The sequence below is a fragment of the Gorilla gorilla genome, chromosome 18 (assembly GCF_029281585.2).
Source record: "Gorilla gorilla gorilla isolate KB3781 chromosome 18, NHGRI_mGorGor1-v2.1_pri, whole genome shotgun sequence".
NCBI lineage: Eukaryota > Metazoa > Chordata > Mammalia > Primates > Hominidae > Gorilla > Gorilla gorilla.
The window spans coordinates 16,501,088-16,527,566 of NC_073242.2; the positions used below are offsets into that span (position 1 = coordinate 16,501,088).

Here is a 26,479-nt window from a genome sequence, read left to right on the forward strand (position 1 = left end):
AGGATCACTTGAGACAAGGAGTTTGAGGCCAGCCTGGGCAACATAGGGAGACCCTGTCTCTACAAAAATAACAAACTGGCCGGGGGTGGTGGCTCATGCCTGTAATCCCAGCACTTTGGGGGGCCTAGGTGGGTGGATCACCTGAGGTCCGGAGTTCGAGACCAGCCTGGCCAACATGGTGAAATCCCATCTCTACTAAAAATACAAAATCAGCCGGGCGTGGTGGCGCATGCCTGTAATCCCAGCTTCTCGGGAGGCTGAGGCAGGAGAATCGCTTGAATCCAGGAGGCGGAGGTTGCGGCAACTCAAGATCACGCCATTACATTTCAGCCTGGGCAACAAAGCGAAACTCCATCTCGGGGGGGGAAAATAAATAAATAAATAATTAATTAATTAATTAATAAATTTAGATGGGCATGTTGGTGCATGTCTACACTCCCAGCTACTTGGGAGGCTGAGGCAGAAGGATCATTTGAGCCCAGGAGTTCAAGCCTGCAGTGAGCTGTGATCTCACGCCAGTGAAGTCCAGCCTGGGCAAGAGTATGACTCTGACTCTAAAATTTAAAAAATGAAAAATTAATTTAGAAAAATAAAGATTCATGGTCCTTGGCAACCTGGCTCCGCGTTGTCTTTCCTGACCCCTCTGTCACATCCACTCTATCCCCCCAACCTTCACACCGTGTTCCTTCACCGAACACCTTGTCCTCCCTGCCTGCATCCTCCCCTTAACCTTCCACCCCTCCCTGGACACACTGTTCACCCTGCTCAGAATGTCCTGCCTTAAACTTGTTCTCTCCTTTTTTTTTTTTTTTTCTTTTTTGAGATGAGGTCTCGCTCTGTCCCCCAGACTGGAGCACAGTGGTGCGATCTCGGCTTACTGCAGCCTCCACTTCCCGGGTTCAAGCAATTCTCCTGCCTCAGCCTCTTGAGTAGCTAGGACTACAGGCGTGTGCCACCACGCCGGCTAATTTTTTTATTTTTAGTGGAGACGGGGTTTTGCCATGTTGGCTACGCTGGTCTCAAATTCCCGACCTCAAGTGATTCTCCCGCCTCAGCCTCCCAAAGTGCTGGGATTACAGGCATGAGCCACGATGCCCAGCCTCCCTCCTCTTTTTACAATACTCAAGGGCTACACTCTCCGAGAACTCTCTGATCAGGGCTCAGAAGCTGCAGGTTGCAGGGGCTAAAAGCATGGCATCTGGGGTCCCACCCCTGACTCAGCTGCACATTAGTGGTGTGATCTTGAGCAGGACACTTAACCTCTCTGTGCCTTGTTTCCTCACCTGTAAGATGGGAACAAAGCAGGACCCATCTCACAGGGTTGTTGTGAAAATTCAATGAATTTCAAGACACGTGAAACACCAAGAATACTGCCAGGTACATACATAGTAAGTGCTCAATACACATCAGCTGTAATTAATAAAGTTGTTTCCTTGTCTCTGTCACTCACTAAGTTGTGTATCCCCCGGGACAGAGCAGTTTCCTATTTAGCTTAGCAACCCACCCCCTATGCCAGATAGTGAAAACTCAAGGCCATTAGACCCCAGGCAGTTAGTATATAAGTGACCAAAGTAGCCAATGCAAGAGCAAAGTCTGGCAAACGCAACAAAAGGGGGCATCTGCCACTCAGAATCAGTGGCAGGGAAGACAATAGGGCATGGCGGGGACTGTGGCAAACTGGACAACACATGCCCCATCCAAAGACTGCAGCTGGGGCTGGGAACAGTGGCTCATGCTTATAATGCCAGTGCTCTGGAAGGATCACTTGAGGCCAGGAGTTTAAGACCAGCCTAGACAACACAGTGAGATCCCATTTCTACAGAAAATTTTAAAATTAGCCAAACATAAGCTGGACTTCTACACAAGCCAGAGGGAGCCAGCATCTCTCCCTCTGGGTCCACTGAAGGAAGATGAGGAAGGAGACTGCCACTTACCTGTTTTAAGGCTGTCATAATTTTGGATCTCAGGATGGCGAGGGCACACACTAGGGCTACCAGCCAGAAAGTGAGCATGATCCCTGAAGACTGAACTCCCTTCTTCCTCTCCAGCTGAATTAAAAAGGTAGCAAGCAGCTGAGGAGAGAAGCACAAGACAGGAGTTGTTGGGTTTTTTCTGAGACAGAGTTTCACTCTTGTCGCCCAGGATGGAGCACAGCGGCGCAATCTCAGCTCACTTGCAACCTCTGCCTCCCAGCTTCAAATGATTCTCCTGCCTCAGCTTCCCAAGTAGCTGGGACTACAGGTGCCCGCCACCATGCCTAGCTAATTTTTGTATTTTTAGTAAAGACGGGGTTTCACCACGTTGGCCAGGCTGGTTTCAAACTCCTGACCTCAGGTGATCCCCTTGCCTTGGCCTCCCAAGGTGCTGGGATTACAGGTGTGAGCCACTGCTCCCAGCCACACTATTTCTTAATGGACCACGTAATAAATATTTTGGACTTCATGGGCCATAGACTACATCAAAACTACTCCGCTTTGCCACTGCAGTGTGAAAGTGGCCATAGACAAGATGTAAATGAATGGACATGCCTTCATGCCAATAAAACTTTATTTAAAAGAACAGGCAGAGTACCCAGTACAGAAAACAAAACCCACTTGCCCTGATGCTCAACGTTCCCGGGGTCAGCCTCTGCCCCATCGCCCCTGCTCTCCGCCTCGGCCATCTCTGCTCCAGCCACACACAACTCTCAAGTTTTCCCTGTGACCCCCAGGACTTTACATGTGCTTTTCTCCCCAGCTGGTCCTCTGCCCTCAGCCCCTTCAGCTTTTTAACAACTTGCTCATTCTCAGGCTTCAGCTGCACCATCCCTCCCTCAGAGAAGCCTGGCTATGCCCCAGACCAAACCAAGCTCCCCTACCTTCACCCTCACACAGCACTCTGCAGACGTTTAAACACTTTGTGCCTTTTGAGGAATCATTTGTATAACGTCTGTTTGCACAGCTAGACTATATGGTTGTGTCTCCAATGCTTGATACAGAGTAGGGATAAAAAAAAAATCAGCCGGGCGCAGTGGCTCATGCCTGTAATCCCAGCACTTTGGGAGGCCAAGGCGGGCAGATCAGGAGTTTGAGACCAGCCTGGCCGACATGCTGAAACCCTATCTCTACTAAAAATACAAAAATTAGCCAGGCGTAGTGGCGTGCGCCTTTAGTCACAGCTAGCTGGGAAGCTGAGGCAGGAGAATCACTTGAACCTGGGAGGCGGAGGCTACACTGAGCTGAGATCACGCCACAGCATTCCAGCCTGGGCGACAGAGTGAGACGCCATCTCAAAGAAAAAAAAAAAAAAAACATGTGCTGGCTGCATCCTGTCCCATATTCCCAGTGCCTGCATATCCTGGTTCCCTGGGATATAGTCAGAATGTTTCTGACGCCATTCACAGCTGAGCTGGTCCTCCATTCCATCCCAGAGATCTCAGGTGGATAAAGAGAGGCTGAGGATCTCATAGGCCAGTTCACCTCTTGGCCAGCCCAGCTCAGAGTCCCCTGAGGAGTCAAAAGCCCCAACCCTCAGACTATCACCCCCGTTTCCCCCAGGGTGACAGAGGCATAAATGAACGATCATAAGACCAGGAACGGCCAGGCACAGTGGCTCACGCCTGTAATACCAGCACTTTGGGAGGCCGAGGCACGTGGATCACCTGAGGTCAGGAGTTTGAGACCAGCCTGGCCAACATGGTGAAACCCCGTCTCTACTAAAAATACAAAAATTAGCCAGGTGTGGTGGCGCGTGCCTGTAATCCCAGTTATTGGGGAAGCTGAGGCAGGAGAATCACTTGAACCCGGGAGGCAGAGGTTGCAGTGAGCCAAGATCACGCCATTGAGCCTGGGAAAAAAGAGCGAAACTCTGCCTCAAAGGAAAAAAAAAAAAAGACCAGGAACAAGGAATGTTAAGGGAGGATGACCTACTCAAGTCAAAAACAGCTGACCACCTATGGTGGCTCATGCCTGTAATCCCACCACTTCAGGAGGCCAAGGCAGGGGGATCACCTGGGCTCGGGAGTTTAAGACTAGCCTGGGCAACATGGAAAGACCCTGTCTCTATTATAGTGAAATTGAGGGGAAAAAAAAAAAAATCCACTCTTAATACCCCACTGCCAGAACGCAGAGCCCAAGACCCGAATTCAGGACAAAGCAAAGCCCTTTACTCTCTCATTCCCTCCATGCATTTATGGAACGCTTACTGCATGCCAGGCACAGGGCCAGGCTCTGAGGACACAAAGGGGGATCAAACCCAGCAGGAGAGCCAGGCATAAAGCAGGTGCCAGGCTACACGCTGGGGCCTAGACTGGAAGCTGGCCCTACCACTTACTGACCAGGTGACCTTGGGCCAGTCCTTCTCCTCTCTGTACCACAGTTTGCTTATCTTATTTACAACGTAAAAGGGTTAATAAGTAAAGGGATTAGGACAGTTCTTGGCAGAGAGTGGACAGCACATATGTGTGCTATATAGAACCACGGTCTGGGCAGGGCATGGTGGCTCACACCTATAATCCTAGCACTTTAGGAGGCCCAGGCAGGAGGATCACTTGAGACAAGGAGTTTGAGGCCAGCCTGGGCAACATAGGGAGACCCTGTCTCTACAAAAATAACAAACTGGCCGGGGGTGGTGGCTCATGCCTGTAATCCCAGCACTTTGGGGGGCCTAGGTGGGTGGATCACCTGAGGTCCGGAGTTCGAGACCAGCCTGGCCAACATGGTGAAATCCCATCTCTACTAAAAATACAAAATCAGCCGGGCGTGGTGGCGCATGCCTGTAATCCCAGCTTCTCGGGAGGCTGAGGCAGGAGAATCGCTTGAATCCAGGAGGCGGAGGTTGCGGCAACTCAAGATCATGCCATTACATTTCAGCCTGGGCAACAAAGCGAAACTCCATCTCGTGGGGGGAAAATAAATAAATAAATAAATAAATAATTAATTAATTAATAAATTTAGATGGGCATGTTGGTGCATGTCTACACTCCCAGCTACTTGGGAGGCTGAGGCAGAAGGATCATTTGAGCCCAGGAGTTCAAGCCTGCAGTGAGCTGTGATCTCACGCCAGTGAAGTCCAGCCTGGGCAACAGAGTATGACTCTGACTCTAAAATTTAAAAAATGAAAAATTAATTTAGAAAAATAAAGATTCATGGTCCTTGGCAACCTGGCTCCGCGTTGTCTTTCCTGACCCCTCTGTCACATCCACTCTATCCCCCCAACCTTCACACCGTGTTCCTTCACCGAACACCTTGTCCTCCCTGCCTGCATCCTCCCCTTAACCTTCCACCCCTCCCTGGACACACTGTTCACCCTGCTCAGAATGTCCTGCCTTAAACTTGTTCTCTCCTTTTTTTTTTTTTTTCTTTTTTGAGATGAGGTCTCGCTCTGTCCCCCAGACTGGAGCACAGTGGTGCGATCTCGGCTTACTGCAGCCTCCACTTCCCGGGTTCAAGCAATTCTCCTGCCTCAGCCTCTTGAGTAGCTAGGACTACAGGCGTGTGCCACCACGCCGGCTAATTTTTTTATTTTTAGTAGAGACGGGGTTTTGCCATGTTGGCTACGCTGGTCTCAAATTCCTGACCTCAAGTGATTCTCCCGCCTCAGCCTCCCAAAGTGCTGGGATTACAGGCATGAGCCACGATGCCCAGCCTCCCTCCTCTTTTTACAATACTCAAGGGCTACACTCTCCGAGAACTCTCTGATCAGGGCTCAGAAGCTGCAGGTTGCAGGGGCTAAAAGCATGGCATCTGGGGTCCCACCCCTGACTCAGCTGCACATTAGTGGTGTGATCTTGAGCAGGACACTTAACCTCTCTGTGCCTTGTTTCCTCACCTGTAAGATGGGAACAAAGCAGGACCCATCTCACAGGGTTGTTGTGAAAATTCAATGAATTTCAAGACACGTGAAACACCAAGAATACTGCCAGGTACATACATAGTAAGTGCTCAATACACATCAGCTGTAATTAATAAAGTTGTTTCCTTGTCTCTGTCACTCACTAAGTTGTGTATCCCCCGGGACAGAGCAGTTTCCTATTTAGCTTAGCAACCCACCCCCTATGCCAGATAGTGAAAACTCAAGGCCATTAGACCCCAGGCAGTTAGTATATAAGTGACCAAAGTAGCCAATGCAAGAGCAAAGTCTGGCAAACGCAACAAAAGGGGGCATCTGCCACTCAGAATCAGTGGCAGGGAAGACAATAGGGCATGGCGGGGACTGTGGCAAACTGGACAACACATGCCCCATCCAAAGACTGCAGCTGGGGCTGGGAACAGTGGCTCATGCTTATAATGCCAGTGCTCTGGAAGGATCACTTGAGGCCAGGAGTTTAAGACCAGCCTAGACAACACAGTGAGATCCCATTTCTACAGAAAATTTTAAAATTAGCCAAACATAAGCTGGACTTCTACACAAGCCAGAGGGAGCCAGCATCTCTCCCTCTGGGTCCACTGAAGGAAGATGAGGAAGGAGACTGCCACTTACCTGTTTTAAGGCTGTCATAATTTTGGATCTCAGGATGGCGAGGGCACACACTAGGGCTACCAGCCAGAAAGTGAGCATGATCCCTGAAGACTGAACTCCCTTCTTCCTCTCCAGCTGAATTAAAAAGGTAGCAAGCAGCTGAGGAGAGAAGCACAAGACAGGAGTTGTTGGGTTTTTTCTGAGACAGAGTTTCACTCTTGTCGCCCAGGATGGAGCACAGCGGCGCAATCTCAGCTCACTTGCAACCTCTGCCTCCCAGCTTCAAATGATTCTCCTGCCTCAGCTTCCCAAGTAGCTGGGACTACAGGTGCCCGCCACCATGCCTAGCTAATTTTTGTATTTTTAGTAAAGACGGGGTTTCACCACGTTGGCCAGGCTGGTTTCAAACTCCTGACCTCAGGTGATCCCCTTGCCTTGGCCTCCCAAGGTGCTGGGATTACAGGTGTGAGCCACTGCTCCCAGCCACACTATTTCTTAATGGACCACGTAATAAATATTTTGGACTTCATGGGCCATAGACTACATCAAAACTACTCCGCTTTGCCACCGCAGTGTGAAAGTGGCCATAGACAAGATGTAAATGAATGGACATGCCTTCATGCCAATAAAACTTTATTTAAAAGAACAGGCAGAGTACCCAGTACAGAAAACAAAACCCACTTGCCCTGATGCTCAACGTTCCCGGGGTCAGCCTCTGCCCCATCGCCCCTGCTCTCCGCCTCGGCCATCTCTGCTCCAGCCACACACAACTCTCAAGTTTTCCCTGTGACCCCCAGGACTTTACATGTGCTTTTCTCCCCAGCTGGTCCTCTGCCCTCAGCCCCTTCAGCTTTTTAACAACTTGCTCATTCTCAGGCTTCAGCTGCACCATCCCTCCCTCAGAGAAGCCTGGCTATGCCCCAGACCAAACCAAGCTCCCCTACCTTCACCCTCACACAGCACTCTGCAGACGTTTAAACACTTTGTGCCTTTTGAGGAATCATTTGTATAACGTCTGTTTGCACAGCTAGACTATATGGTTGTGTCTCCAATGCTTGATACAGAGTAGGGATAAAAAAAAAAATCAGCCGGGCGCAGTGGCTCATGCCTGTAATGCCAGCACTTTGGGAGGCCAAGGCGGGCAGGTCAGGAGTTTGAGACCAGCCTGGCCGACATGGTGAAACCCTATCTCTACTAAAAATACAAAAATTAGCCAGGCGTAGTGGCGTGCGCCTTTAGTCACAGCTAGCTGGGAAGCTGAGGCAGGAGAATCACTTGAACCTGGGAGGCGGAGGCTACACTGAGCTGAGATCACGCCACAGCATTCCAGCCTGGGCGACAGAGTGAGACGCCATCTCAAAGAAAAAAAAAAAAAAAAACATGTGCTGGCTGCATCCTGTCCCATATTCCCAGTGCCTGCATATCCTGGTTCCCTGGGATATAGTCAGAATGTTTCTGACGCCATTCACAGCTGAGCTGGTCCTCCATTCCATCCCAGAGATCTCAGGTGGATAAAGAGAGGCTGAGGATCTCATAGGCCAGTTCACCTCTTGGCCAGCCCAGCTCAGAGTCCCCTGAGGAGTCAAAAGCCCCAACCCTCAGACTATCACCCCCGTTTCCCCCAGGGTGACAGAGGCATAAATGAACGATCATAAGACCAGGAACGGCCAGGCACAGTGGCTCACGCCTGTAATACCAGCACTTTGGGAGGCCGAGGCACGTGGATCACCTGAGGTCAGGAGTTTGAGACCAGCCTGGCCAACATGGTGAAACCCCGTCTCTACTAAAAATACAAAAATTAGCCAGGTGTGGTGGCGCGTGCCTGTAATCCCAGTTATTGGGGAAGCTGAGGCAGGAGAATCACTTGAACCCGGGAGGCAGAGGTTGCAGTGAGCCAAGATCACGCCATTGAGCCTGGGAAAAAAGAGCGAAACTCTGCCTCAAAGGAAAAAAAAAAAAAGACCAGGAACAAGGAATGTTAAGGGAGGATGACCTACTCAAGTCAAAAACAGCTGACCACCTATGGTGGCTCATGCCTGTAATCCCACCACTTCAGGAGGCCAAGGCAGGGGGATCACCTGGGCTCGGGAGTTTAAGACTAGCCTGGGCAACATGGAAAGACCCTGTCTCTATTATAGTGAAATTGAGGGGAAAAAAAAAAAAATCCACTCTTAATACCCCACTGCCAGAACGCAGAGCCCAAGACCCGAATTCAGGACAAAGCAAAGCCCTTTACTCTCTCATTCCCTCCATGCATTTATGGAACGCTTACTGCATGCCAGGCACAGGGCCAGGCTCTGAGGACACAAAGGGGGATCAAACCCAGCAGGAGAGCCAGGCATAAAGCAGGTGCCAGGCTACACGCTGGGGCCTAGACTGGAAGCTGGCCCTACCACTTACTGACCAGGTGACCTTGGGCCAGTCCTTCTCCTCTCTGTACCACAGTTTGCTTATCTTATTTACAACGTAAAAGGGTTAATAAGTAAAGGGATTAGGACGGTTCTTGGCAGAGAGTGGACAGCACATATGTGTGCTATATAGAACCACGGTCTGGGCAGGGCATGGTGGCTCACACCTATAATCCTAGCACTTTAGGAGGCCCAGGCAGGAGGATCACTTGAGACAAGGAGTTTGAGGCCAGCCTGGGCAACATAGGGAGACCCTGTCTCTACAAAAATAACAAACTGGCCGGGGGTGGTGGCTCATGCCTGTAATCCCAGCACTTTGGGGGGCCTAGGTGGGTGGATCACCTGAGGTCCGGAGTTCGAGACCAGCCTGGCCAACATGGTGAAATCCCATCTCTACTAAAAATACAAAATCAGCCGGGCGTGGTGGCGCATGCCTGTAATCCCAGCTTCTCGGGAGGCTGAGGCAGGAGAATCGCTTGAATCCAGGAGGCGGAGGTTGCGGCAACTCAAGATCACGCCATTACATTTCAGCCTGGGCAACAAAGCGAAACTCCATCTCGTGGGGGGAAAATAAATAAATAAATAAATAAATAAATAATTAATTAATAAATTTAGATGGGCATGTTGGTGCATGTCTACACTCCCAGCTACTTGGGAGGCTGAGGCAGAAGGATCATTTGAGCCCAGGAGTTCAAGCCTGCAGTGAGCTGTGATCTCACGCCAGTGAAGTCCAGCCTGGGCAAGAGTATGACTCTGACTCTAAAATTTAAAAAATGAAAAATTAATTTAGAAAAATAAAGATTCATGGTCCTTGGCAACCTGGCTCCGCGTTGTCTTTCCTGACCCCTCTGTCACATCCACTCTATCCCCCCAACCTTCACACCGTGTTCCTTCACCGAACACCTTGTCCTCCCTGCCTGCATCCTCCCCTTAACCTTCCACCCCTCCCTGGACACACTGTTCACCCTGCTCAGAATGTCCTGCCTTAAACTTGTTCTCTCCTTTTTTTTTTTTTTTCTTTTTTGAGATGAGGTCTCGCTCTGTCCCCCAGACTGGAGCACAGTGGTGCGATCTCGGCTTACTGCAGCCTCCACTTCCCGGGTTCAAGCAATTCTCCTGCCTCAGCCTCTTGAGTAGCTAGGACTACAGGCGTGTGCCACCACGCCGGCTAATTTTTTTATTTTTAGTAGAGACGGGGTTTTGCCATGTTGGCTACGCTGGTCTCAAATTCCCGACCTCAAGTGATTCTCCCGCCTCAGCCTCCCAAAGTGCTGGGATTACAGGCATGAGCCACGATGCCCAGCCTCCCTCCTCTTTTTGCAATACTCAAGGGCTACACTCTCCGAGAACTCTCTGATCAGGGCTCAGAAGCTGCAGGTTGCAGGGGCTAAAAGCATGGCATCTGGGGTCCCACCCCTGACTCAGCTGCACATTAGTGGTGTGATCTTGAGCAGGACACTTAACCTCTCTGTGCCTTGTTTCCTCACCTGTAAGATGGGAACAAAGCAGGACCCATCTCACAGGGTTGTTGTGAAAATTCAATGAATTTCAAGACACGTGAAACACCAAGAATACTGCCAGGTACATACATAGTAAGTGCTCAATACACATCAGCTGTAATTAATAAAGTTGTTTCCTTGTCTCTGTCACTCACTAAGTTGTGTATCCCCCGGGACAGAGCAGTTTCCTATTTAGCTTAGCAACCCACCCCCTATGCCAGATAGTGAAAACTCAAGGCCATTAGACCCCAGGCAGTTAGTATATAAGTGACCAAAGTAGCCAATGCAAGAGCAAAGTCTGGCAAACGCAACAAAAGGGGGCATCTGCCACTCAGAATCAGTGGCAGGGAAGACAATAGGGCATGGCGGGGACTGTGGCAAACTGGACAACACATGCCCCATCCAAAGACTGCAGCTGGGGCTGGGAACAGTGGCTCATGCTTATAATGCCAGTGCTCTGGAAGGATCACTTGAGGCCAGGAGTTTAAGACCAGCCTAGACAACACAGTGAGATCCCATTTCTACAGAAAATTTTAAAATTAGCCAAACATAAGCTGGACTTCTACACAAGCCAGAGGGAGCCAGCATCTCTCCCTCTGGGTCCACTGAAGGAAGATGAGGAAGGAGACTGCCACTTACCTGTTTTAAGGCTGTCATAATTTTGGATCTCAGGATGGCGAGGGCACACACTAGGGCTACCAGCCAGAAAGTGAGCATGATCCCTGAAGACTGAACTCCCTTCTTCCTCTCCAGCTGAATTAAAAAGGTAGCAAGCAGCTGAGGAGAGAAGCACAAGACAGGAGTTGTTGGGTTTTTTCTGAGACAGAGTTTCACTCTTGTCGCCCAGGATGGAGCACAGCGGCGCAATCTCAGCTCACTTGCAACCTCTGCCTCCCAGCTTCAAATGATTCTCCTGCCTCAGCTTCCCAAGTAGCTGGGACTACAGGTGCCCGCCACCATGCCTAGCTAATTTTTGTATTTTTAGTAAAGACGGGGTTTCACCACGTTGGCCAGGCTGGTTTCAAACTCCTGACCTCAGGTGATCCCCTTGCCTTGGCCTCCCAAGGTGCTGGGATTACAGGTGTGAGCCACTGCTCCCAGCCACACTATTTCTTAATGGACCACGTAATAAATATTTTGGACTTCATGGGCCATAGACTACATCAAAACTACTCCGCTTTGCCACTGCAGTGTGAAAGTGGCCATAGACAAGATGTAAATGAATGGACATGCCTTCATGCCAATAAAACTTTATTTAAAAGAACAGGCAGAGTACCCAGTACAGAAAACAAAACCCACTTGCCCTGATGCTCAACGTTCCCGGGGTCAGCCTCTGCCCCATCGCCCCTGCTCTCCGCCTCGGCCATCTCTGCTCCAGCCACACACAACTCTCAAGTTTTCCCTGTGACCCCCAGGACTTTACATGTGCTTTTCTCCCCAGCTGGTCCTCTGCCCTCAGCCCCTTCAGCTTTTTAACAACTTGCTCATTCTCAGGCTTCAGCTGCACCATCCCTCCCTCAGAGAAGCCTGGCTATGCCCCAGACCAAACCAAGCTCCCCTACCTTCACCCTCACACAGCACTCTGCAGACGTTTAAACACTTTGTGCCTTTTGAGGAATCATTTGTATAACGTCTGTTTGCACAGCTAGACTATATGGTTGTGTCTCCAATGCTTGATACAGAGTAGGGATAAAAAAAAAATCAGCCGGGCGCAGTGGCTCATGCCTGTAATGCCAGCACTTTGGGAGGCCAAGGCGGGCAGGTCAGGAGTTTGAGACCAGCCTGGCCGACATGGTGAAACCCTATCTCTACTAAAAATACAAAAATTAGCCAGGCGTAGTGGCGTGCGCCTTTAGTCACAGCTAGCTGGGAAGCTGAGGCAGGAGAATCACTTGAACCTGGGAGGCGGAGGCTACACTGAGCTGAGATCACGCCACAGCATTCCAGCCTGGGCGACAGAGTGAGACGCCATCTCAAAGAAAAAAAAAAAAAAAAACATGTGCTGGCTGCATCCTGTCCCATATTCCCAGTGCCTGCATATCCTGGTTCCCTGGGATATAGTCAGAATGTTTCTGACGCCATTCACAGCTGAGCTGGTCCTCCATTCCATCCCAGAGATCTCAGGTGGATAAAGAGAGGCTGAGGATCTCATAGGCCAGTTCACCTCTTGGCCAGCCCAGCTCAGAGTCCCCTGAGGAGTCAAAAGCCCCAACCCTCAGACTATCACCCCCGTTTCCCCCAGGGTGACAGAGGCATAAATGAACGATCATAAGACCAGGAACGGCCAGGCACAGTGGCTCACGCCTGTAATACCAGCACTTTGGGAGGCCGAGGCACGTGGATCACCTGAGGTCAGGAGTTTGAGACCAGCCTGGCCAACATGGTGAAACCCCGTCTCTACTAAAAATACAAAAATTAGCCAGGTGTGGTGGCGCGTGCCTGTAATCCCAGTTATTGGGGAAGCTGAGGCAGGAGAATCACTTGAACCCGGGAGGCAGAGGTTGCAGTGAGCCAAGATCACGCCATTGAGCCTGGGAAAAAAGAGCGAAACTCTGCCTCAAAGGAAAAAAAAAAAAAGACCAGGAACAAGGAATGTTAAGGGAGGATGACCTACTCAAGTCAAAAACAGCTGACCACCTATGGTGGCTCATGCCTGTAATCCCACCACTTCAGGAGGCCAAGGCAGGGGGATCACCTGGGCTCGGGAGTTTAAGACTAGCCTGGGCAACATGGAAAGACCCTGTCTCTATTATAGTGAAATTGAGGGGAAAAAAAAAAAAATCCACTCTTAATACCCCACTGCCAGAACGCAGAGCCCAAGACCCGAATTCAGGACAAAGCAAAGCCCTTTACTCTCTCATTCCCTCCATGCATTTATGGAACGCTTACTGCATGCCAGGCACAGGGCCAGGCTCTGAGGACACAAAGGGGGATCAAACCCAGCAGGAGAGCCAGGCATAAAGCAGGTGCCAGGCTACACGCTGGGGCCTAGACTGGAAGCTGGCCCTACCACTTACTGACCAGGTGACCTTGGGCCAGTCCTTCTCCTCTCTGTACCACAGTTTGCTTATCTTATTTACAACGTAAAAGGGTTAATAAGTAAAGGGATTAGGACGGTTCTTGGCAGAGAGTGGACAGCACATATGTGTGCTATATAGAACCACGGTCTGGGCAGGGCATGGTGGCTCACACCTATAATCCTAGCACTTTAGGAGGCCCAGGCAGGAGGATCACTTGAGACAAGGAGTTTGAGGCCAGCCTGGGCAACATAGGGAGACCCTGTCTCTACAAAAATAACAAACTGGCCGGGGGTGGTGGCTCATGCCTGTAATCCCAGCACTTTGGGGGGCCTAGGTGGGTGGATCACCTGAGGTCCGGAGTTCGAGACCAGCCTGGCCAACATGGTGAAATCCCATCTCTACTAAAAATACAAAATCAGCCGGGCGTGGTGGCGCATGCCTGTAATCCCAGCTTCTCGGGAGGCTGAGGCAGGAGAATCGCTTGAATCCAGGAGGCGGAGGTTGCGGCAACTCAAGATCACGCCATTACATTTCAGCCTGGGCAACAAAGCGAAACTCCATCTCGTGGGGGGAAAATAAATAAATAAATAATTAATTAATTAATTAATTAATTTAGATGGGCATGTTGGTGCATGTCTACACTCCCAGCTACTTGGGAGGCTGAGGCAGAAGGATCATTTGAGCCCAGGAGTTCAAGCCTGCAGTGAGCTGTGATCTCACGCCAGTGAAGTCCAGCCTGGGCAAGAGTATGACTCTGACTCTAAAATTTAAAAAATGAAAAATTAATTTAGAAAAATAAAGATTCATGGTCCTTGGCAACCTGGCTCCGCGTTGTCTTTCCTGACCCCTCTGTCACATCCACTCTATCCCCCCAACCTTCACACCGTGTTCCTTCACCGAACACCTTGTCCTCCCTGCCTGCATCCTCCCCTTAACCTTCCACCCCTCCCTGGACACACTGTTCACCCTGCTCAGAATGTCCTGCCTTAAACTTGTTCTCTCCTTTTTTTTTTTTTTTTCTTTTTTGAGATGAGGTCTCGCTCTGTCCCCCAGACTGGAGCACAGTGGTGCGATCTCGGCTTACTGCAGCCTCCACTTCCCGGGTTCAAGCAATTCTCCTGCCTCAGCCTCTTGAGTAGCTAGGACTACAGGCGTGTGCCACCACGCCGGCTAATTTTTTTATTTTTAGTGGAGACGGGGTTTTGCCATGTTGGCTACGCTGGTCTCAAATTCCCGACCTCAAGTGATTCTCCCGCCTCAGCCTCCCAAAGTGCTGGGATTACAGGCATGAGCCACGATGCCCAGCCTCCCTCCTCTTTTTACAATACTCAAGGGCTACACTCTCCGAGAACTCTCTGATCAGGGCTCAGAAGCTGCAGGTTGCAGGGGCTAAAAGCATGGCATCTGGGGTCCCACCCCTGACTCAGCTGCACATTAGTGGTGTGATCTTGAGCAGGACACTTAACCTCTCTGTGCCTTGTTTCCTCACCTGTAAGATGGGAACAAAGCAGGACCCATCTCACAGGGTTGTTGTGAAAATTCAATGAATTTCAAGACACGTGAAACACCAAGAATACTGCCAGGTACATACATAGTAAGTGCTCAATACACATCAGCTGTAATTAATAAAGTTGTTTCCTTGTCTCTGTCACTCACTAAGTTGTGTATCCCCCGGGACAGAGCAGTTTCCTATTTAGCTTAGCAACCCACCCCCTATGCCAGATAGTGAAAACTCAAGGCCATTAGACCCCAGGCAGTTAGTATATAAGTGACCAAAGTAGCCAATGCAAGAGCAAAGTCTGGCAAACGCAACAAAAGGGGGCATCTGCCACTCAGAATCAGTGGCAGGGAAGACAATAGGGCATGGCGGGGACTGTGGCAAACTGGACAACACATGCCCCATCCAAAGACTGCAGCTGGGGCTGGGAACAGTGGCTCATGCTTATAATGCCAGTGCTCTGGAAGGATCACTTGAGGCCAGGAGTTTAAGACCAGCCTAGACAACACAGTGAGATCCCATTTCTACAGAAAATTTTAAAATTAGCCAAACATAAGCTGGACTTCTACACAAGCCAGAGGGAGCCAGCATCTCTCCCTCTGGGTCCACTGAAGGAAGATGAGGAAGGAGACTGCCACTTACCTGTTTTAAGGCTGTCATAATTTTGGATCTCAGGATGGCGAGGGCACACACTAGGGCTACCAGCCAGAAAGTGAGCATGATCCCTGAAGACTGAACTCCCTTCTTCCTCTCCAGCTGAATTAAAAAGGTAGCAAGCAGCTGAGGAGAGAAGCACAAGACAGGAGTTGTTGGGTTTTTTCTGAGACAGAGTTTCACTCTTGTCGCCCAGGATGGAGCACAGCGGCGCAATCTCAGCTCACTTGCAACCTCTGCCTCCCAGCTTCAAATGATTCTCCTGCCTCAGCTTCCCAAGTAGCTGGGACTACAGGTGCCCGCCACCATGCCTAGCTAATTTTTGTATTTTTAGTAAAGACGGGGTTTCACCACGTTGGCCAGGCTGGTTTCAAACTCCTGACCTCAGGTGATCCCCTTGCCTTGGCCTCCCAAGGTGCTGGGATTACAGGTGTGAGCCACTGCTCCCAGCCACACTATTTCTTAATGGACCACGTAATAAATATTTTGGACTTCATGGGCCATAGACTACATCAAAACTACTCCGCTTTGCCACTGCAGTGTGAAAGTGGCCATAGACAAGATGTAAATGAATGGACATGCCTTCATGCCAATAAAACTTTATTTAAAAGAACAGGCAGAGTACCCAGTACAGAAAACAAAACCCACTTGCCCTGATGCTCAACGTTCCCGGGGTCAGCCTCTGCCCCATCGCCCCTGCTCTCCGCCTCGGCCATCTCTGCTCCAGCCACACACAACTCTCAAGTTTTCCCTGTGACCCCCAGGACTTTACATGTGCTTTTCTCCCCAGCTGGTCCTCTGCCCTCAGCCCCTTCAGCTTTTTAACAACTTGCTCATTCTCAGGCTTCAGCTGCACCATCCCTCCCTCAGAGAAGCCTGGCTATGCCCCAGACCAAACCAAGCTCCCCTACCTTCACCCTCACACAGCACTCTGCAGACGTTTAAACACTTTGTGCCTTTTGAGGAATCATTTGTATAACGTCTGTTTGCACAGCTAGACTATATGGTTGTGTCTCCAATGCTTGATACAGAGTAGGGATAAAAAAAAAATCAGCCGGGCGCAGTGGCTCATGCCTGTAATGCCAGCACTTTGGGAGGCCAAGGCGGGCAGGTCAGGAGTTTGAGACCAGCCTGGCCGACATGGTGAAACCCTATCTCTACTAAAAATACAAAAATTAGCCAGGCGTAGTGGCGTGCGCCTTTAGTCACAGCTAGCTGGGAAGCTGAGGCAGGAGAATCACTTGAACCTGGGAGGCGGAGGCTACATTGAGCTGAGATCACGCCACAGCATTCCAGCCTGGGCGACAGAGTGAGACGCCATCTCAAAGAAAAAAAAAAAAAAAACATGTGCTGGCTGCATCCTGTCCCATATTCCCAGTGCCTGCATATCCTGGTTCCCTGGGATATAGTCAGAATGTTTCTGACGCCATTCACAGCTGAGCTGGTCCTCCATTCCATCCCAGAGATCTCAGGTGGATAAAGAGAGGCTGAGGATCTCATAGGCCAGTTCACCTCTTGGCCAGCCCAGCTCAGAGTCCCCTGAGGAGTCAAAAGCCCCAACCCTCAGACTATCACCCCCGTTTCCCCCAGGGTGACAGAGGCATAAATGAACGATCATAAGACCAGGAACGGCCAGGCACAGTGGCTCACGCCTGTAATACCAGCACTTTGGGAGGCCGAGGCACGTGGATCACCTGAGGTCAGGAGTTTGAGACCAGCCTGGCCAACATGGTGAAACCCCGTCTCTACTAAAAATACAAAAATTAGCCAGGTGTGGTGGCGCGTGCCTGTAATCCCAGTTATTGGGGAAGCTGAGGCAGGAGAATCACTTGAACCCGGGAGGCAGAGGTTGCAGTGAGCCAAGATCACGCCATTGAGCCTGGGAAAAAAGAGCGAAACTCTGCCTCAAAGGAAAAAAAAAAAAAGACCAGGAACAAGGAATGTTAAGGGAGGATGACCTACTCAAGTCAAAAACAGCTGACCACCTATGGTGGCTCATGCCTGTAATCCCACCACTTCAGGAGGCCAAGGCAGGGGGATCACCTGGGCTCGGGAGTTTAAGACTAGCCTGGGCAACATGGAAAGACCCTGTCTCTATTATAGTGAAATTGAGGGGAAAAAAAAAAAAATCCACTCTTAATACCCCACTGCCAGAACGCAGAGCCCAAGACCCGAATTCAGGACAAAGCAAAGCCCTTTACTCTCTCATTCCCTCCATGCATTTATGGAACGCTTACTGCATGCCAGGCACAGGGCCAGGCTCTGAGGACACAAAGGGGGATCAAACCCAGCAGGAGAGCCAGGCATAAAGCAGGTGCCAGGCTACACGCTGGGGCCTAGACTGGAAGCTGGCCCTACCACTTACTGACCAGGTGACCTTGGGCCAGTCCTTCTCCTCTCTGTACCACAGTTTGCTTATCTTATTTACAACGTAAAAGGGTTAATAAGTAAAGGGATTAGGACAGTTCTTGGCAGAGAGTGGACAGCACATATGTGTGCTATATAGAACCACGGTCTGGGCAGGGCATGGTGGCTCACACCTATAATCCTAGCACTTTAGGAGGCCCAGGCAGGAGGATCACTTGAGACAAGGAGTTTGAGGCCAGCCTGGGCAACATAGGGAGACCCTGTCTCTACAAAAATAACAAACTGGCCGGGGGTGGTGGCTCATGCCTGTAATCCCAGCACTTTGGGGGGCCTAGGTGGGTGGATCACCTGAGGTCCGGAGTTCGAGACCAGCCTGGCCAACATGGTGAAATCCCATCTCTACTAAAAATACAAAATCAGCCGGGCGTGGTGGCGCATGCCTGTAATCCCAGCTTCTCGGGAGGCTGAGGCAGGAGAATCGCTTGAATCCAGGAGGCGGAGGTTGCGGCAACTCAAGATCACGCCATTACATTTCAGCCTGGGCAACAAAGCGAAACTCCATCTCGTGGGGGGAAAATAAATAAATAAATAAATAAATAATTAATTAATTAATAAATTTAGATGGGCATGTTGGTGCATGTCTACACTCCCAGCTACTTGGGAGGCTGAGGCAGAAGGATCATTTGAGCCCAGGAGTTCAAGCCTGCAGTGAGCTGTGATCTCACGCCAGTGAAGTCCAGCCTGGGCAACAGAGTATGACTCTGACTCTAAAATTTAAAAAATGAAAAATTAATTTAGAAAAATAAAGATTCATGGTCCTTGGCAACCTGGCTCCGCGTTGTCTTTCCTGACCCCTCTGTCACATCCACTCTATCCCCCCAACCTTCACACCGTGTTCCTTCACCGAACACCTTGTCCTCCCTGCCTGCATCCTCCCCTTAACCTTCCACCCCTCCCTGGACACACTGTTCACCCTGCTCAGAATGTCCTGCCTTAAACTTGTTCTCTCCTTTTTTTTTTTTTTTCTTTTTTGAGATGAGGTCTCGCTCTGTCCCCCAGACTGGAGCACAGTGGTGCGATCTCGGCTTACTGCAGCCTCCACTTCCCGGGTTCAAGCAATTCTCCTGCCTCAGCCTCTTGAGTAGCTAGGACTACAGGCGTGTGCCACCACGCCGGCTAATTTTTTTATTTTTAGTGGAGACGGGGTTTTGCCATGTTGGCTACGCTGGTCTCAAATTCCCGACCTCAAGTGATTCTCCCGCCTCAGCCTCCCAAAGTGCTGGGATTACAGGCATGAGCCACGATGCCCAGCCTCCCTCCTCTTTTTACAATACTCAAGGGCTACACTCTCCGAGAACTCTCTGATCAGGGCTCAGAAGCTGCAGGTTGCAGGGGCTAAAAGCATGGCATCTGGGGTCCCACCCCTGACTCAGCTGCACATTAGTGGTGTGATCTTGAGCAGGACACTTAACCTCTCTGTGCCTTGTTTCCTCACCTGTAAGATGGGAACAAAGCAGGACCCATCTCACAGGGTTGTTGTGAAAATTCAATGAATTTCAAGACACGTGAAACACCAAGAATACTGCCAGGTACATACATAGTAAGTGCTCAATACACATCAGCTGTAATTAATAAAGTTGTTTCCTTGTCTCTGTCACTCACTAAGTTGTGTATCCCCCGGGACAGAGCAGTTTCCTATTTAGCTTAGCAACCCACCCCCTATGCCAGATAGTGAAAACTCAAGGCCATTAGACCCCAGGCAGTTAGTATATAAGTGACCAAAGTAGCCAATGCAAGAGCAAAGTCTGGCAAACGCAACAAAAGGGGGCATCTGCCACTCAGAATCAGTGGCAGGGAAGACAATAGGGCATGGCGGGGACTGTGGCAAACTGGACAACACATGCCCCATCCAAAGACTGCAGCTGGGGCTGGGAACAGTGGCTCATGCTTATAATGCCAGTGCTCTGGAAGGATCACTTGAGGCCAGGAGTTTAAGACCAGCCTAGACAACACAGTGAGATCCCATTTCTACAGAAAATTTTAAAATTAGCCAAACATAAGCTGGACTTCTACACAAGCCAGAGGGAGCCAGCATCTCTCCCTCTGGGTCCACTGAAGGAAGATGAGGAAGGAGACTGCCACTTACCTGTTTTAAGGCTGTCATAATTTTGGATCTCAGGATGGCGAGGGCACACACTAGGGCTACCAGCCAGAAAGTGAGCATGATCCCTGAAGACTGAACTCCCTTCTTCCTCTCCAGCTGAATTAAAAAGGTAGCAAGCAGCTGAGGAGAGAAGCACAAGACAGGAGTTGTTGGGTTTTTTCTGAGACAGAGTTTCACTCTTGTCGCCCAGGATGGAGCACAGCGGCGCAATCTCAGCTCACTTGCAACCTCTGCCTCCCAGCTTCAAATGATTCTCCTGCCTCAGCTTCCCAAGTAGCTGGGACTACAGGTGCCCGCCACCATGCCTAGCTAATTTTTGTATTTTTAGTAAAGACGGGGTTTCACCACGTTGGCCAGGCTGGTTTCAAACTCCTGACCTCAGGTGATCCCCTTGCCTTGGCCTCCCAAGGTGCTGGGATTACAGGTGTGAGCCACTGCTCCCAGCCACACTATTTCTTAATGGACCACGTAATAAATATTTTGGACTTCATGGGCCATAGACTACATCAAAACTACTCCGCTTTGCCACTGCAGTGTGAAAGTGGCCATAGACAAGATGTAAATGAATGGACATGCCTTCATGCCAATAAAACTTTATTTAAAAGAACAGGCAGAGTACCCAGTACAGAAAACAAAACCCACTTGCCCTGATGCTCAACGTTCCCGGGGTCAGCCTCTGCCCCATCGCCCCTGCTCTCCGCCTCGGCCATCTCTGCTCCAGCCACACACAACTCTCAAGTTTTCCCTGTGACCCCCAGGACTTTACATGTGCTTTTCTCCCCAGCTGGTCCTCTGCCCTCAGCCCCTTCAGCTTTTTAACAACTTGCTCATTCTCAGGCTTCAGCTGCACCATCCCTCCCTCAGAGAAGCCTGGCTATGCCCCAGACCAAACCAAGCTCCCCTACCTTCACCCTCACACAGCACTCTGCAGACGTTTAAACACTTTGTGCCTTTTGAGGAATCATTTGTATAACGTCTGTTTGCACAGCTAGACTATATGGTTGTGTCTCCAATGCTTGATACAGAGTAGGGATAAAAAAAAAATCAGCCGGGCGCAGTGGCTCATGCCTGTAATGCCAGCACTTTGGGAGGCCAAGGCGGGCAGGTCAGGAGTTTGAGACCAGCCTGGCCGACATGGTGAAACCCTATCTCTACTAAAAATACAAAAATTAGCCAGGCGTAGTGGCGTGCGCCTTTAGTCACAGCTAGCTGGGAAGCTGAGGCAGGAGAATCACTTGAACCTGGGAGGCGGAGGCTACACTGAGCTGAGATCACGCCACAGCATTCCAGCCTGGGCGACAGAGTGAGACGCCATCTCAAAGAAAAAAAAAAAAAAAAACATGTGCTGGCTGCATCCTGTCCCATATTCCCAGTGCCTGCATATCCTGGTTCCCTGGGATATAGTCAGAATGTTTCTGACGCCATTCACAGCTGAGCTGGTCCTCCATTCCATCCCAGAGATCTCAGGTGGATAAAGAGAGGCTGAGGATCTCATAGGCCAGTTCACCTCTTGGCCAGCCCAGCTCAGAGTCCCCTGAGGAGTCAAAAGCCCCAACCCTCAGACTATCACCCCCGTTTCCCCCAGGGTGACAGAGGCATAAATGAACGATCATAAGACCAGGAACGGCCAGGCACAGTGGCTCACGCCTGTAATACCAGCACTTTGGGAGGCCGAGGCACGTGGATCACCTGAGGTCAGGAGTTTGAGACCAGCCTGGCCAACATGGTGAAACCCCGTCTCTACTAAAAATACAAAAATTAGCCAGGTGTGGTGGCGCGTGCCTGTAATCCCAGTTATTGGGGAAGCTGAGGCAGGAGAATCACTTGAACCCGGGAGGCAGAGGTTGCAGTGAGCCAAGATCACGCCATTGAGCCTGGGAAAAAAGAGCGAAACTCTGCCTCAAAGGAAAAAAAAAAAAAGACCAGGAACAAGGAATGTTAAGGGAGGATGACCTACTCAAGTCAAAAACAGCTGACCACCTATGGTGGCTCATGCCTGTAATCCCACCACTTCAGGAGGCCAAGGCAGGGGGATCACCTGGGCTCGGGAGTTTAAGACTAGCCTGGGCAACATGGAAAGACCCTGTCTCTATTATAGTGAAATTGAGGGGAAAAAAAAAAAAATCCACTCTTAATACCCCACTGCCAGAACGCAGAGCCCAAGACCCGAATTCAGGACAAAGCAAAGCCCTTTACTCTCTCATTCCCTCCATGCATTTATGGAACGCTTACTGCATGCCAGGCACAGGGCCAGGCTCTGAGGACACAAAGGGGGATCAAACCCAGCAGGAGAGCCAGGCATAAAGCAGGTGCCAGGCTACACGCTGGGGCCTAGACTGGAAGCTGGCCCTACCACTTACTGACCAGGTGACCTTGGGCCAGTCCTTCTCCTCTCTGTACCACAGTTTGCTTATCTTATTTACAACGTAAAAGGGTTAATAAGTAAAGGGATTAGGACGGTTCTTGGCAGAGAGTGGACAGCACATATGTGTGCTATATAGAACCACGGTCTGGGCAGGGCATGGTGGCTCACACCTATAATCCTAGCACTTTAGGAGGCCCAGGCAGGAGGATCACTTGAGACAAGGAGTTTGAGGCCAGCCTGGGCAACATAGGGAGACCCTGTCTCTACAAAAATAACAAACTGGCCGGGGGTGGTGGCTCATGCCTGTAATCCCAGCACTTTGGGGGGCCTAGGTGGGTGGATCACCTGAGGTCCGGAGTTCGAGACCAGCCTGGCCAACATGGTGAAATCCCATCTCTACTAAAAATACAAAATCAGCCGGGCGTGGTGGCGCATGCCTGTAATCCCAGCTTCTCGGGAGGCTGAGGCAGGAGAATCGCTTGAATCCAGGAGGCGGAGGTTGCGGCAACTCAAGATCACGCCATTACATTTCAGCCTGGGCAACAAAGCGAAACTCCATCTCGTGGGGGGAAAATAAATAAATAAATAATTAATTAATTAATTAATTAATTTAGATGGGCATGTTGGTGCATGTCTACACTCCCAGCTACTTGGGAGGCTGAGGCAGAAGGATCATTTGAGCCCAGGAGTTCAAGCCTGCAGTGAGCTGTGATCTCACGCCAGTGAAGTCCAGCCTGGGCAAGAGTATGACTCTGACTCTAAAATTTAAAAAATGAAAAATTAATTTAGAAAAATAAAGATTCATGGTCCTTGGCAACCTGGCTCCGCGTTGTCTTTCCTGACCCCTCTGTCACATCCACTCTATCCCCCCAACCTTCACACCGTGTTCCTTCACCGAACACCTTGTCCTCCCTGCCTGCATCCTCCCCTTAACCTTCCACCCCTCCCTGGACACACTGTTCACCCTGCTCAGAATGTCCTGCCTTAAACTTGTTCTCTCCTTTTTTTTTTTTTTTTCTTTTTTGAGATGAGGTCTCGCTCTGTCCCCCAGACTGGAGCACAGTGGTGCGATCTCGGCTTACTGCAGCCTCCACTTCCCGGGTTCAAGCAATTCTCCTGCCTCAGCCTCTTGAGTAGCTAGGACTACAGGCGTGTGCCACCACGCCGGCTAATTTTTTTATTTTTAGTGGAGACGGGGTTTTGCCATGTTGGCTACGCTGGTCTCAAATTCCCGACCTCAAGTGATTCTCCCGCCTCAGCCTCCCAAAGTGCTGGGATTACAGGCATGAGCCACGATGCCCAGCCTCCCTCCTCTTTTTACAATACTCAAGGGCTACACTCTCCGAGAACTCTCTGATCAGGGCTCAGAAGCTGCAGGTTGCAGGGGCTAAAAGCATGGCATCTGGGGTCCCACCCCTGACTCAGCTGCACATTAGTGGTGTGATCTTGAGCAGGACACTTAACCTCTCTGTGCCTTGTTTCCTCACCTGTAAGATGGGAACAAAGCAGGACCCATCTCACAGGGTTGTTGTGAAAATTCAATGAATTTCAAGACACGTGAAACACCAAGAATACTGCCAGGTACATACATAGTAAGTGCTCAATACACATCAGCTGTAATTAATAAAGTTGTTTCCTTGTCTCTGTCACTCACTAAGTTGTGTATCCCCCGGGACAGAGCAGTTTCCTATTTAGCTTAGCAACCCACCCCCTATGCCAGATAGTGAAAACTCAAGGCCATTAGACCCCAGGCAGTTAGTATATAAGTGACCAAAGTAGCCAATGCAAGAGCAAAGTCTGGCAAACGCAACAAAAGGGGGCATCTGCCACTCAGAGTCAGTGGCAGGGAAGACAATAGGGCATGGCGGGGACTGTGGCAAACTGGACAACACATGCCCCATCCAAAGACTGCAGCTGGGGCTGGGAACAGTGGCTCATGCTTATAATGCCAGTGCTCTGGAAGGATCACTTGAGGCCAGGAGTTTAAGACCAGCCTAGACAACACAGTGAGATCCCATTTCTACAGAAAATTTTAAAATTAGCCAAAAATAAGCTGGGCGTGGTGACACACACCTGTAGTCCCAACTACTCAGAAGTCTGAGGTAGGAGGATTGCTTGAGGCCAGAAGTTTGAGGCTGCAGTGAACTATGATGGTACCACAGCACTCCAGCCTGGATGAAAGCGAGATCTCATCTCTTAAAAAAAAAAAAAAAAAAAAAAAAAAAAGGCTACATTTATATCCCAGCTCCAGCTGATCATTGCCTTAAAAAACTATGATTCTAGTCTTACGGGTTATTACTTTTGGTCTCCACTGAGCCCAGCAGATGGCCCAGGGGTCACAGCCAGCTCCTACTTACCATGGTGATGCCCAAGAGAGTTGGGCTGACCAGAAACACTGGGGCCAGGAATATGCCCCGACTTCTTTCCCAGAAAGAGTAGAAGAGGCCTGCCCAGCACACGATCCACAGCAAAAATCCCAAGGCCTGGAAGAGAAGCACATACATATCCTACAACAGACAGCCCTGGAACCTCCCCCAGGGCCTGCACAAACAGCTCAGCCCCAGGGATAGGAGAACCAGCCAGCCTTCAAATGATCAGCCACAGTCCTAGGACATGGCACATATCCTCTGGAATAAGGACAAGTCCTCGGTAGGGTGAGCTGGCATCCAGGCCGGCACGTGATGGTCTGTAACCAGCTTGCTACGCCCCACTACCTCCAACAGGACTGTTTGTCTGGTCACCATGCTCCCCAGTGCCTGAACGCTCAAGAGCTCAGCTCACAGCTCATCTCTAGCTGCAACTCCAGCGCACTGCACAAGAAAGCCCTCCACGACAACCATTCATTCAACCAGTATTTACTGAGGGCCCTCTACAGGTGGGATATGTTTCAAGGTGCATCCATTCTCAAATGATTCAGAAAAAATAAATTATAGCATGCATACAGAGAGAGAGAGAACAAAAGCTCATGATAAAACAAATGTAGCAAAAGATTAAAAAATCAGTGAATACGGGCCAGATTCATGCCTGTAATACCAGCACTTTGGGAGGCCGAGGCAGGAGGATCACTGGAAGCCAGGAGTTTAAAAACAGCCTGGGCAACAAGGCGAGACCCTGTCTCTACAAAAAATTGTTTTAAATTAGCCAGGCATGGTGGTGTATGCCTGCAGTCCCAGCTACCAGCTACTCAAAAAGCTGAGGCAGGAGGATGGCTTGAGCCAGGAGTTCAAGGTTGCAGTATGCTGTGATCATACCACTGCACTCCAGCCTGGGCAAAAGAGCAAGACCTTGTGTCAAAAAAAAAAAAAACAAAAAACAGGAAACAGTGACTATGAGTGATGGATAGAGAAAATCAGGCAGCAGTTCCTGGTATCATTATCGCAACTTTTTTTTTTTTTTTTTTTTGAGAAGGAGTCTCGCTGTTGCACAGGCTAGAGTGCAGTGGCACGATCTCAGTTCGCTGCAACCTCTGCCTCCTGGGTTCAAGGGATCCTCCCACCTCAGCCTCCCAAGTAGCTAAGATTACAGGCACATGCCACCACACCCAGCTCATTTTTGTATTTTTAGTAGAGACAGGTTCACCATGTTGGTCAGGCTGGTCTCAAACTCCTGACCTGCCCGCCTTGGCCTCCCAAAGTGCTGGGATTACAGGCGTGAAACACCACACCTGGCCCATTATTGCAATTTTCCTGTAGCTTTAAATTATTTCAAAATAAAAGCCAACTTAAAAAAAAAATTAGGGGCCAGGCATGGTGGTTCACACTGAGCATCCCAGTACTTTGGGAGACCAAGGCAGGAGGACTGCTTGAGGCCAGGTGTTCAAGACCAGCCTGGGCAACACAGCAAGTCCCCCCTCTCTACAAAAAATAAATTAAAAATTGGCCAGAAAAAATCTATATAAATATATTTAATTAAATACAAAGGAGATCGCCTCAGTAAGAGGGGAAGAGCTGATAATCTCCCAGTAATGCCTTGAGAACAAGCCTATCATTCCTATTGCATAAACAGGGAAACTGAGGCTTGGGGAGGTTAAAAAATTTGCTCGAGGCCAAATACTAAGCGGCAGAGC

At 50.0% G+C, this 26,479-nt stretch overlaps 1 protein-coding gene across 1 annotated transcript in view; it reads right to left on the reverse strand.

Moving 5' to 3' along the window:
- The window catches only part of LOC115932992 (uncharacterized), a 179,663-nt gene that overhangs the window by 137,384 nt on the left and 15,800 nt on the right, over positions 1 to 26,479 (reverse strand). The window contains 6 exon segments of the mRNA XM_063699505.1: positions 1,935 to 2,072; positions 6,460 to 6,597; positions 10,985 to 11,122; positions 15,506 to 15,643; positions 20,031 to 20,168; positions 24,771 to 24,896. Of these exon segments, the coding sequence (XP_063555575.1) occupies positions 1,935 to 2,072; positions 6,460 to 6,597; positions 10,985 to 11,122; positions 15,506 to 15,643; positions 20,031 to 20,168; positions 24,771 to 24,896 (816 nt within the window).